Raw genomic sequence first — 13,118 nt, 5'->3', positions numbered from 1 at the left:
AATAAGAAAGTGTACCAAACGGTTTGGCAAGCCTCTCAGTTTCTGAATATCAAAGCTTGGAAATTCTCGCAAAAAATAACAGTACAGAAAAAAAGCAATGAGCAGTGCGGATTTGTGATTCCTGGCAATATGAAAAGGATGGAATGAATCCCTGTCAGGCAGTAAAATATTAAGTATATCTGATGATCTGAATAGGACGCTGAGTCTGGCACAGAGGTAAGGACTCAAAGGGTGAGTCACAGAGGTAAGGACTCAAAGGGGTGAATGAAGTTAGTTTTACAGTTTTACGCCGCATTCAACAATATTCCAGCTATATGGCGGCAGTCTTTAAATAATCGAATCTCGACCTGACAATCTAGTGAACGACAGCATGAGCATCGATCTGCGCAATTGGGAACCGATGACATGTGTCATCCAGGTCAGAAATTCTTGCGCCAAAGTGGTCGATGTAAACCTAACCACCGATGTCGCTTTTATGAGTAATCACTGGCACAAAAGTACATGTCGTTGAGGTGAGGAAATAATATGGTCATTGCTTAAAAATCTTAAATTTGAAAAAAAATGAAATTCATATCGGTTTTTTTTCACCAACAACTTCAACTTCAACTGCAGATCAGTGGGTTGTTATCCCCGTTATACTGCTGCTAAATCTGTACACTTTGTTGTGGAACGTGACGGTGCTAGAGTGACATTTTACGTGTAATTAATGGATGAAAACATTGCGTTTTTGTTTCTGTATTTCAATAACAGGGGTATTATTGTTCTGATTTCTGCGTTAGGACAGGGTCAGTAATAGGGCGCCAGTATGTGAAAGTGGGGCGCCAATATACGCGCTAAAGTCGCCAATATGCAAAGCTAGGTCGCCAATAAACGAAAGATACCGTCCTTATTGGAGAGATATGTTGTGTAATGGAGGCAGTTTTAGGTTTAATAACCGAAGCGAGGGAAGTGTGTTGCCAACCTGGTCATATTCTCTACGCTACGCAACCCCACTTACGCTACAGTTTTCCTGTGCTAGGTTGTTCACACAACATGGTATCCAGGTGGTTATGACTATGCTGTACCGCCCCTATTCTACTATATACAGTCTGTGATGGGGTAATATTGGGGTAGCCTAGTGGTTGAGTCCACTCGCAACGCTCAGACCTTGGTTCGATTCCCCAACGGTTTCATTGTGTGAAGGCCACTTCTGGAGTCACCCTGTCGTGGTATTGCTGGAATATTGCTAAATGCGGCGTAAAACCATGCTCACTCAGTGCAGGGTATTGCATATTATAGTGTTAAGCGGTATGCTAGCAGAATGTGGTTGTTTCAAAGTTATTTGTATGTGCCAGGTTAACCCAGCTGTGTCATTTTCTCCTGACACATCTGGATACAAGAAGACCCCAGTACCTTAAGACTGGATACACTGTGTGGCATTCGGTATTGGTGGCTGTTCCGTCGATGTTTTTCCGGATATAATTCTGCAGAATATGAAAGCCTTACAACAGAAAGCTACCCAAACAGGTACACAAACACAAGCATTATCGAGAGGATGTTCCATAATCAAATGTAATAACTTCAGTCAATGAAATTCGAATTTGTCCTGAAGCTGTCTTGAGAAACCTACTACCGCCTTTGCCAAGAAGTATTGAAACCTATTAGGATACGGTTCTTCGCCAATGCTCGCTTGAAGGATTTACACTTAAATTTGAGTTGTATTCTACAGTCTATTTAAGTTTCAGTACTTGACATAAATTTAACAAGTAGCTTAACATGTTATGTCTAGTGTTCTAAACCACTCGCATGCTTTCATGGAAACTGTTTGATACCAGTGTTTCCCTCGGTGTTTCACCATGAGGATTGCGGTTGCTTTTTATTTTACCGATTTTGTTCAGAATGGCTTTTTTCTTTGCTCAGTCAAATCCTGTGTTAATTTCGTTAATATATTGATTTCATTGTCACCCATCAAAGAGTGAGAAATGTGTTTTATTTCTAAATTTATTCTATACAGGTATACCACAAGTCGTCATCTTGACCAAGTTGGATAAGTCCTGTCCATATGTTGAAGAGGACCCTGTTCTACAGTTCTGCTGTCATCGAACTGGTGGAGCAAGTGTGCCAACTCATTGGTCTGCCCCGTGCCCACGTTCTGAAGGAAATGGAGCTGGTGGATGACGTGGATGTTCCTGCTCTAGTCAGCCTTCGTCAGATGCTGGGGTTCGCTTATGACTATCTCTACAACTTCCTGGACGAGGAGGAAGATTAGAACTTGAACCATATTGATGGCCATGTTCACCGCACATGTTCTATGACTTTTTATAGCTTTGTTTTGCTTCTCAGTTTGTTAAATGTATCACCACAGCCTGCTTGAGAAGTGATAGACGTTTTTTTCCAGACAAGACTGTTTAGGAAATATGAGATTTTATAGTTGCTGAATTAGTTGTGTTTTACGTCACTTCCGCAATATTCAAGCCGTATGGTGACGAAATCAAGTCTGGTTAATAGTTATCTTTTACTTTGACACATTTCCCGTTTACTATAACATTCAATTAGTAGTCTTTGATAAAAAATATGTGCATAAATTGTTGATTTCAGTACGTTTGACATGATTAGAATCAAATGAAACACGCGTATGGAAGACCAGCTACATTGCGAAGGACGTAGCTAACAGAATTGTCTGATGTGAAGTTTTTTATAAGAATCATGCGACAGACGATGAGAGATTCAAATACACAAAACAGCTCTCACTGGTATATGGTATATGGTCTGACGATCTTGTGGGTTTGCCGTGGTGATTATACGTAAGCTTCCAACAGTTTTAGGGAATGTAATTATAAATCGCTATGAGTTTCAAACCAATACTATTATATCTGTATAGCTACCCAACTGTCATTTTTAACACTGGGCATATATTTCACACCTTTGGGAATATTTTAATCTGATCCTTTTGGTCATTCATATGTTTTTATTCAGTTAAGATTCCACTTGGTGTATGACAGCAAGGCTATACGAATGTTCAGTTTGAGAAATATTATAGGAAACTAGGCATGGAGGTACGAACTCATTCTTGACCAACTCGGTTATCTACAAATACCAATAACTAGTCACTTGTAGTAACAGAACTACATGTACTAACTATTAACATTACTATCTTGATACTAACAGCTAAATGTGACATCGTATAGTAACTACACTATATACATGTATACTAACATGTTTATACCAACATAAACACGAATACTAATAGCTAAATGTTAATCTTGATATTAATAGTAAGTTTATTGTTTGCGTTTACTGTGGGTTAGTGTCACATCGTCATGGAACCTGCGGCTGGCACTGTTCATTATTGATGAAAGTAGTTTTTTGACTGGTTATGTCTATTATTACCCTGCTTAAGAATACTAATGAGTAGCTCCTGTCCGCTCTAACCCGTTGTAACAAAGGCGACACTAGTACTGTGATATCAAAAAACGTAGGCATGCCTCAGTGATAATAACTGGTTGAAGTGTTGTAAAATGTATCTTATTCTGTGGATTGTTTGCGTAAAGGGACATAAGTCCATGACCTAGTTTACAAACAGGTGACCTTGACCATCATTTCAAGGTCACAAGGGGACGTTTTACCCTTGTCAGCGAGATATATTTCCGTGAACCGTTCACCAAGCTTCATTTAGGGAAATGCGCAGGGTCACAGTGACACTTAAAAGATTTCAGTATGTTAAACTGTATGTTAAGATTGTCAACGAGATATCTCAAGAACAGTTCATTAGATTTTCTTCATACTTACAGGACTTCCATTGAATGTTTTTCAATAAGAATTCTTTATTACTATTATTGCATATTTCATACACGAAGACATATTTTGACACTGACACCAAACCTGCCCTGATAACACAACCTGTTAGATAACAAGCTATCCACGCAGTGATGACATGCAGTCAGTCTTATCACTCATGTTTTCCGATTGTCTTGTCCTTGTTACGTCACGTTGTCACGTCGATGGCCACGGCTTGCTTTCCCATATGGGTACAATGTATGAAGCCCATTTCTGGTCGTCCATGACATCGCTTGAATATGCCTAAAAGAGTCGTAAAGCTAAACTCACTCACTAAGTCACTCACTATTTTCCTCATGGGAGCGGCTAAGTACTGTGAGACTAATAATTCCGTATGAGGAGGGTGGTATGCATGCCATGATCAGATGAAATTGAAGAATTAACACAATGTACTATCTACTAATATACGACAGTTGCCGTCCCGTTACACCTCAATACTAGCAACTAGATTCTACCAGGAGTGAGTGAGTGAGTGAGTTTAGTTTTAAGCCACACTCAGCAATATTACAGCTATAGGGCGGCGGTCTGTAAAGTCTGGACCAGGGAATCCAGTGATCAACAACATGAGCATCGAACTGCGCAAATGGGAACCGATGGCATGTGTCAACCAAGTCAGCAAGCCTGACCACCCGATCCCGTTAGTCGCCTCTTACGACAAGTACAGTCGCCTTTTGTGGCAAGCATGGGTTGCTGAAGGCCTATTCTACAACGGACCTTCACCGGTCGATTCTATTATGAATACTGATGCTAACGAGTAATTTTAAACTAATTTTAATACTGATACACATAACTAAAGGTGACAGTGAATACTATCTACACTATAAACGATATACACTAAAAGTTTTATGACACTATAAAAACTAATACTTCTACAAAAATATTAATAATATTGATATTAATAGTAACTTTACCGTACGATTTTACCGTGTTTTACTTGGTAGCTTAGTCGTTAAAGAGTTCGCTCGTCGCTTCGATTATCCATATGGGTACAATGTGCGCAACCCATTTCTTGTGTCCCCCGTCGTGAATTTGCTGGAAATCTGCTAAAACGGCGTAAAACCACACTCACTCACTCACTGTGTTTTACCTGAGACATTGTCGTTGAACCAGGGGCTGCCACTATGTATTAATGATAGGCCTGTATTGTTCAGGTCCATATGCTGTTTTCAAGCATTATCCTACTTAATAATAGTAATAATGGGATCCTGTCCGCTCTAACATGTGGAAACAAAGTCAAATAGATCCGTGATATCAACAACTTAAGCATACCACCAGCGTTAATAACTGGTTGAAGTGTTGTAAAATGTTGTCATGGATTGTTTACATAAAGGGACGTAACTCCATGGCCTAGCTCACAAACCGAAAGCTGGATTCGGCGAAACTATCGATCGCTGTTCGCAGAAATTGTTGAGTCCAGCCGTTGTGTGATTCAAAGGTACACGTTTGGTTTTTTAGACGATATACATCTTGACTCTCATTATTTCAGCTGCGATAACATGTCATGTCATGTTCAGTGGATAATTCTGACGTCGGGAACGACATCACCCCGTCATGTGAACTGACACTATCAAGACATCAGCTGATGTCTAACCCATGTATATAAGCGGAAGTCGAGTTGATAATATTGATAATATGTGCTAGTTGTCCAATTCACTTGCCAATCTTACATTGCAAGCTTATGTTTTCCCACCTGAGCTGACGCCTCGAGCGTTATGTACAATGGATGAGACCGTTGAGTGTCACCCGAGTGTGCGTGCGTGGATTTGAGATGATGTGTTGATGTGTTGATAGTCCACTGCAGACTTGTGGTAATTATATTGCTCTTTAGTTGTATGACGGTTGGGTAGTATGGTGGGCAAAGCGTTCGTTCGTCACGTTGAAGACTTGGGTTCGATTCCCGGCAACGTTATGCATGGTGCCCATGTATTTGTGGAGTGCCCCGTCATGGACATGGCTGAAAAATTGCTAAACCCGGCGTAAAACGTAACTCACTCACATTAAATGTAACTGAGGACCGAACATTTACTGTAGTTAAAAGGGCTGCAGACGGGACATATACACAATACGCTACCTCTTAAATTCAGCTTGATGTAATCACAAAGATATACAGATATTTATGGGGAACATCTTTTCCGAATAATCTCACGCATTTGAAACATAAATTTGCAATAACTGAGAGGACTACAATGCAGTCTTCCGATCAAGTAGAAAATATCACGGTGTAATATTTTATATACCGCACACAAAACTGAATACATGTGAAATGTACAAGCATGAACTTCTACTGATTATGAATCTGTTTAATCTATAGGGTTATTGAGGAGATACTGTGGTCATGAGTAAACTAACCCAGGCTTACAAGGATCAGCTATGTACCTGGATAGGAGGGAGAACGAACTTCAATCTGCTGTACCAGGCAACCAGAGACGGATGTAGCGCCCAGATCTTCCATCAGAAGTGTGACAACAAGGGACCAACTGTTTCCGTCTTCTACAACACGACTGGGTATGTGTTCGGTGGCTACACAATGGTCAGCTGGTCAAGTGATGGAACCTGGAAATCAGACGACCAGGCCTTCCTGTTCAGGCTTCAGGCTGCGAACAGTTTTCAGCCGCAAAAATATAATATAATCACGGCAAATGTACGGTATGCTGTTCACCATAATGGTAACTATGGACCTACGTTTGGAGGAGGACATGATCTACACCCTTTTAGTTCAACAATTAATAAACGAAGCAATTATTTCTTAGGCAATGGATCCACGAATCCGAACCACACTTACAACATGCAGGGGAATAATGCTACCAACTTCACAGGAAACAATTTACAGTTTACTGAAGTGGAAGTATATCAAGTTACAGGTGACAATATATTTAACCTCCCACTGAATAGTTGTGTCTTTACTTTCTGTTTGCTAACACTGTATACATACACCAGTGTGAGAGAGAGAGAGAGAGAGAGAGAGGGAGGGTCAGTCACTATATGTTATGTTCTGTGTACAATATCATACAATAAGCAAAATGAGGAAATTTGGAAGAATAATTTCAGAACAGACCGGATGCCTAGACAAGACACCGTGGCGGAAGCTACCTGAGATGAAGCAAAAGGTTTGAATTTTCAACTTGTTACGAAGAGTGTTCTTTCCTGTGAACTGATACCTTCCCGGAGACATTTGTGAAACTTGCTTTTAATCTGGAGATGCATTCGGTCTGAAGGTAAAGAGCAATAGTAATTTATACATCGGTCAAATGATCATTAGCTAATACAGGAAAGAATTCACGAAGAATACAAGAAGGTGTGTCTGTATTGTCACCCTATTAATATTTTAATGTCCAATTACAAACTGTTGCGTCTAACTATCAGTTTATTTGCAACAGTTGCTACCCATTGAGCCTTAACGTGTGTCAACAGGTGCTGAAGTCTGAACTGGAGACGTACTCACCCCCTGGGAAGCTGGATCATGTGAACATCTTGTTGCTGGGGGCGGTTGGATCTGGCAAATCGAGCTACTTCAACACTATCAACTCCATATTCCAAGGGCGGATAACCTCCGTCGCCCGCAGCGGAAGTGCAGAACACAGTCTAACTACTACTGTGGGTTGACACCTATCCCATCTGACGTATCCCGTCAGACTTTCTGTCTGGACTAGTATCATTTCTGGATGAACAATGGTTTTGATATCCAGGAGAAAGTACACACGTGTGACAGAGCTCCAGTTAAGCTTTTGGTCATGTGGGTATGATACCCATGCATTCGAAACTAAGTCAGTTTTCAAGTGGGTATCTGTAATTTTAGATACCCACAGTGTTTTTGTGTTTTTCAATCCAGATATTAATTTCAAACACGTGCAACAGGTGCGACATTTTTATTCCATTTTTATTAATACAAAATGCTCCCCCAAATGCTATATTATAGCTACGAGTATAAGCTAGTACAGCTTTATCCACATCTGCTGTAAGAAATAGTATGCGTCATAGTCTACAAGATTTTTTGTTGTAAAACAAGATACCAAGATGGATATTAGATGATGTATCAGCCATGTCTTTAATACTTATTTTGTTTTCAAAAAAAGGTGCTCCAATCGTGTTGTTTCACTCCCACGCCGCGATTTAGCCAATGCTACAAGTTCATTTAAAATATCATTGGCAACATCCTTGATATGTCCAGGGTATATGTTCCCATAGCTTTCCCCTATACCCTGGATGCATCCACGCCTCGAACCGATGATTTTATTACCTCCCTTGGCTGGATGTTTATCCAATCAAGTGTCTACGTTGGGAGCTGATCGTACCAATCACAAATCAATGTCGCTTTTTAAAATTATCTAACCGATTAAACTTGAGATTTTTTAGAGGCATTTGTTGACACTGGCAAGCTCTGTTGTAACGGCGACTTAGCTGATTGGCTACTGTGAGAATGGGGAGCCAACAAAGGGAGGTAATAAAATCATCGGGCCGAGTCGTAGATGCATCCAGGCTTCAGTGGAGACCTATCAGAACACATACCCTGGAGATATCGAGGATGTGCTGGCAATTGATTCTGATTGTGAAACAAAGTACATGCCTATTAACTCATCTAGTGGTCCTCTAATGAAGTAGTTTTCTGTTGATAAAATAGATATTTTACTTTGATTTTGTGGAAGCTTTCTACCATCATTATCGATTTGTATACAAAAAGAAAGCAGCTGTTTGATTGGTCGCTATTTAACGATGGGCCATATGTGAAGGGTTAAAAAGAAACACGACTGCTATTCTATATTTGCTGCACATATTTTTGCGCACAGAAGCTTTTCAAATCGCGAATATTTAGAGATGGAAAATTGAACTGATACGATCACGGAACATGATTATGATGTATTGGGTAAATGCGTATTGTTATTTTGACATAGCGTAATATTATTATTTTCAGTACCGTTTGTACAAGATAAAATCGACCGACAGTCGGCAACCCTTGAAAGTTCGACTTTGTGACACAAGGGGACTTGAAGACGGTCTCAATCTTGATCTGTCGGACCTGATGGCGATCATCGATGGCCATTTGCCGGACAGGTTCACGGTAATTCTTTTCACGTTATCTGTACATCCATTCGAGGCAGTCGTGAAGATCCGCATTCTGCAGATCCGATTCCACTGAACGTATATTTATTAAACGATTTATAATACACTAATGCTCCATTGATTTCTTATGCATCATTTGTCAGTAACATCACTGAAATGATTTTTGAAGATATCTTCAAATTATTTTTCGCCCCTTTAGTATTCGTTTGTCATTCATTCCTGTGACTTAGGTTACAGATATCAACTATACGTACAAATTATAATATGGTTCATCTACTTTAGATGTCAGTAACGGACAGAACTGAAAATATCTGTATTTCATTTACTATATCTCATCTCCTTTGGATTTAAGGATTATATTAAAGATATTTTCATTTATTTACCGATATCTTGAAATATCAATGATATCTCTATCATATTTTAGCATAATTATCAAGAAAATGGTTGCATTGTCCTGTCATTAGATTCGGGATTCCCTTTAATATTTCTCACTCAAACAGCTGGCTCTATAACGTTTAAGGACATACAGTTGATATTGACAAAACCAATCAATTATTCCGCCTAGATTTGTTTTTTACCGCCTAGCCGTCAGCTGGCTATGTGATCAGTACAACAGTGTGATGATGTTGTGGTTTGAAAAAAAACCCAAACCTGTATGCATTGCAGAAAAATTATTTCTGAATAGCGCTATGCCATGTTTAGTTCTCAGTAGTTCAGTACTGATAGAGACTCTTGATTACCTAAAAAAAGATCTCATTCAATCGCAGTTTACACTAGTAGAAGCTCAAATCTGACCCAGTCCAACCTCTGCCCTGATATGTATATTAAGCCCAGAAAAGAATGAATATATTCAGTTTCATACCATCAGTGGAATCAACGAACTTGTTACATGGCCTGCTTGATCACACAAAGAAAGTCATGTGCAATCTAATTTTGCTATTCATAAACGTAGTCATTTTTCAAAATTTAAATTGAATATAGAGTCCTGCCAGGGTCCAGATTTCAAATAGTATTCGGCAGTTCATTCTGGTCGTGTGAGGCTCACAGACTTGATTAATGTATGCCAATTGGATGCAACCGTGTCCCTAATGTCAGTTATTGGATTATGTGGTCCAGACTCGACTACTGACAGATCGCCTTTATAATGCTGGAACATTACTGCATGCGGAAATAAACAACATTCAAACAAACATACAAATAGAACAAACATTACAGAGACCATGCTTTAAACCATTCTATGGTTGCAATACGGCTCAACGTTTTTGCGTCCGATGGTTTCAGTTCAACCCGTCTGTTCCAATTCGTCCTGACCTCCCTGGGTACAAGAAGAACCCGACTCTAAATGACCGAATCCACTGTATTGCCTTCGTGGTCGACAGCACTGCCATAGATGTCTTCCCAGATAAAATACTACAGACGTTCAAAGCCGTTCAACACAGGGTGAATACCCAAGGTGATGGACTGATACCAACTTACATGTACATGTACACATTTTCCAAACCTATAAGATTTGAAGCAGTGAGTGACTGAGTTTAGTTTCACGCCGCACTCAGCAATATTCAAGCTACATGGCGGCGGTTTGAAGCAGTGAGAACGAGTACACTGATAAATGCTGTGTACAACTAAGAAACATTATGTAGAGGTTTCAAAGAGAAAATCTCTCTGTGTTCCCTGACACATAAAAATGTCCGTGATATTGATGTTGTGTATTATTTTTGGCATCACTTCCCAGTAATCCGTTGGCTTTGTAACCACTGTCCATTGATTGTTTTCTTCGTTAGGCCTGCCCCAGGTGGTGTTGCTGACCAAGGTGGACAAGGCGTGTGAGGTGGTCAACAAAGACATGTCACAGTTGTTTATCAGCCCTGCCATCAGAGACGTTGTAGAGAAGGCAGGGGAGTTGCTGGGCCTACCTCGCTCTCATGTGTACCCGGTTAAGAATTATGAGGATGAGTTGGTCCTTGATGACAACGTGACCATCCCCGCCCTGACCAGCTTTGTCCAAATGATGAGGTTTGCTGACGACTTCCTCAACGACTGCCCAGACCTTGATGAAGACTGAGCAATGACGTTCCTGCTCTGAGCTGCCCTGTCCAGATGACTAGATTTGTTGATTTAATGACTATCAAGGCTACTTTTCTGACTCCCGCTCTCGAAAACAGGGCTCACATTATCTTTGATGCTGAGTGTCAAACTCATCATTATATTGTTTGAAGATGAATATCTCTGCGGGAGTATTAACATTTTTCCAATAATTAGTTGAAAGCTCGTTATATCATGTAAAATTAGAACTTCCAGTTTCTTTTTACATATTCGTCCTTGGATCTGCTAGGTACACATCTAACTCCTCCTGTAGTTTTATGTATACGCGATATTTTTAAGGTTCTCGTGTTTCACCCATGTTGAAATCAAGCCATGCTGAATATGATTTTCATCTATATGAAGTTATTCTTTATCCTTATGTAACTTTAACCATTTACATAACATAGTTACATCAGCTTAATTTAATTAAAAAAATATGATCAAACTTCACTTTGTTTGAAAATTATCCTATTTTACTCAAAACAACATGAATGTCAACAATGTCCGAAAATATGGTCACCATGACGACGCCACAACCACGACTCTCTTCAAATAGGATTGCAAGAACCACTACTGGCAACCAAAATACATGACAGTCACATGATCATAATTTCCTCTGTGTGATATGTGTGTTGATTCATACAATAGATTTATATTTGTCTTTTATAACTGATCCGTTTGTATGTGGTAGGCGTTTCATAGTGGATCTGCTAGACATCAATCTTTCCGGGTACTTGTTCAAGTTTTGGCAATTCTGTCAATGGTTATTTGTTGAAGTTCATCAAAAGATGGAGGTCTACAACTTTGTTTATCTGGCTACATATTATGTCAGTGAGTATGATGTCACATAAACAAAACACTTCTATAGTTATCTGTGGCAGTACCACTGACAAAATGTTAAAAGGTGACTTATACAGCCTTTGACTACACACCACACGTGTAGACTCTAAACACATGCATATAGTATTGCCGCGGATAACCCCAGCTGCCTGCTAGGGGCAAGAAGGTTCACAGGTCGGCTACCATTTTCTTGCTGGTGAACAGAGGTAATTTTGAACGCTTGCCTAAGGTTAGACCACACGTGTCACCTTGCTTCGTTGGGGACAGGGCAGAAATCCTGAAAGATTTGTATCTGCTTTACACATAAGACTACAGCATCTCCACCACCCCCCTCCCCACCCCCGCTCCACACACACACACACACACACACACACACACACCACCACCACCACCACCCCCATAAACTAGAGACTAAACAAAGTTTTTACTATGTCTGCATTTTTCAATTTTGTTTATTATACACTGAACATCCTTCTCGTGTAGTCTAAATATATTTAAACTAAGTCTCGGTACTTTCCGTTACACTCCACTACTGGGTCTAACAAAACCTAGTAGTAACCTTTGAGATTGACCAGCTTCCCAAATCGCAGAAAGTTGACATTTGCAAATACCGTTTCAACTTTATCCTCGGAAAGGTTGTACCCGAACGATTTCGAATGCTATTTTCCATCGATCGCTACTGGTTAATCCACATGGAGCACGCTACAATACTGTCAACAGTGAGTAAACAGTCGCTGAAAATACCGTTTTTGCCAATATTCAATGATGTCAGCTTAAAATATATTACCTTATGGTAACCATGTCACCACAAAGCCCTAGGCATATATACTGCAGGTCAAATACTTGTGTTTTATGCGGATTTTTAAAAAGTCCCGCCAAACCCTCCCTAAACGAGAGCCGTTGTCTGATTGGCTAAATCCATTTGGCTTTTGCGTTTGAATGGACGGTCATAGGTCGCCCAAAGGTTACCTGACGTGACCTCCTACTAGGATTTGTTAGACTCAGCAGTGGAGTGTAACGAATAATACTGAGACTAAGTTTACTTAGACTGCCTTCTCGTATTGTATTCATTTAGATAATGAACACATGTGTCACTCCTTTTCATGATAATAAGGGCGCATTGCCAGCAAAAACATACAGATTACGAAATACGAAATACCTACGTTTTTTTCGTTTTGTTATGGAGGAAATTGTGAAAGTCATGACTGAAGTTCTTTTCTCCAACGTTAGTGATGTATCATGGCATATGAATCATAGTCGTACGGTCTGTTGGTGAGTTGTCTGGAGAGTATATATATGTAACGCCAACACGTTCGAATTCA

At 39.9% G+C, this 13,118-nt stretch overlaps 1 protein-coding gene across 1 annotated transcript; it reads left to right on the top strand.

Annotated features, from left to right (window-relative positions):
• Positions 1-5,150: 5,150 nt before the first annotated feature.
• Positions 5,151-11,406, top strand: LOC137293994 (interferon-induced protein 44-like). Its single transcript, XM_067824903.1, has 7 exons — positions 5,151-5,251; positions 6,128-6,677; positions 6,865-6,923; positions 7,228-7,410; positions 8,726-8,872; positions 10,156-10,327; positions 10,656-11,406. The coding sequence occupies exons 2-7, from the start codon at positions 6,152-6,154 to the stop codon at positions 10,934-10,936; spliced, it is 1,368 nt and encodes a 455-aa protein (XP_067681004.1). The 5' UTR covers positions 5,151-5,251; positions 6,128-6,151; the 3' UTR covers positions 10,937-11,406.
• Positions 11,407-13,118: the final 1,712 nt, after the last annotated feature.

This window comes from Haliotis asinina, chromosome 8 (assembly GCF_037392515.1).
Source record: "Haliotis asinina isolate JCU_RB_2024 chromosome 8, JCU_Hal_asi_v2, whole genome shotgun sequence".
Taxonomy (NCBI): domain Eukaryota; kingdom Metazoa; phylum Mollusca; class Gastropoda; order Lepetellida; family Haliotidae; genus Haliotis; species Haliotis asinina.
The sequence above is the reverse complement of the archived record's forward strand: the minus strand, read 5'-3'. Positions and strand labels throughout refer to the sequence as shown.

Excerpts from the sequence above, each read along its gene's own strand:
- LOC137293994 (XM_067824903.1), top strand. The coding sequence starts at position 6,152 with ATGAGTAAACTAACCCAGGCTTACAAGGATCAGCTATGTACCTGGATA. Across the intron at positions 8,873-10,155 it reads ATTTGCCGGACAGGTTCACG|TTCAACCCGTCTGTTCCAAT; the intron begins GTAATTCTTTTC and ends CGATGGTTTCAG. Across the intron at positions 10,328-10,655 it reads ACACAGGGTGAATACCCAAG|GCCTGCCCCAGGTGGTGTTG; the intron begins GTGATGGACTGA and ends TTTCTTCGTTAG.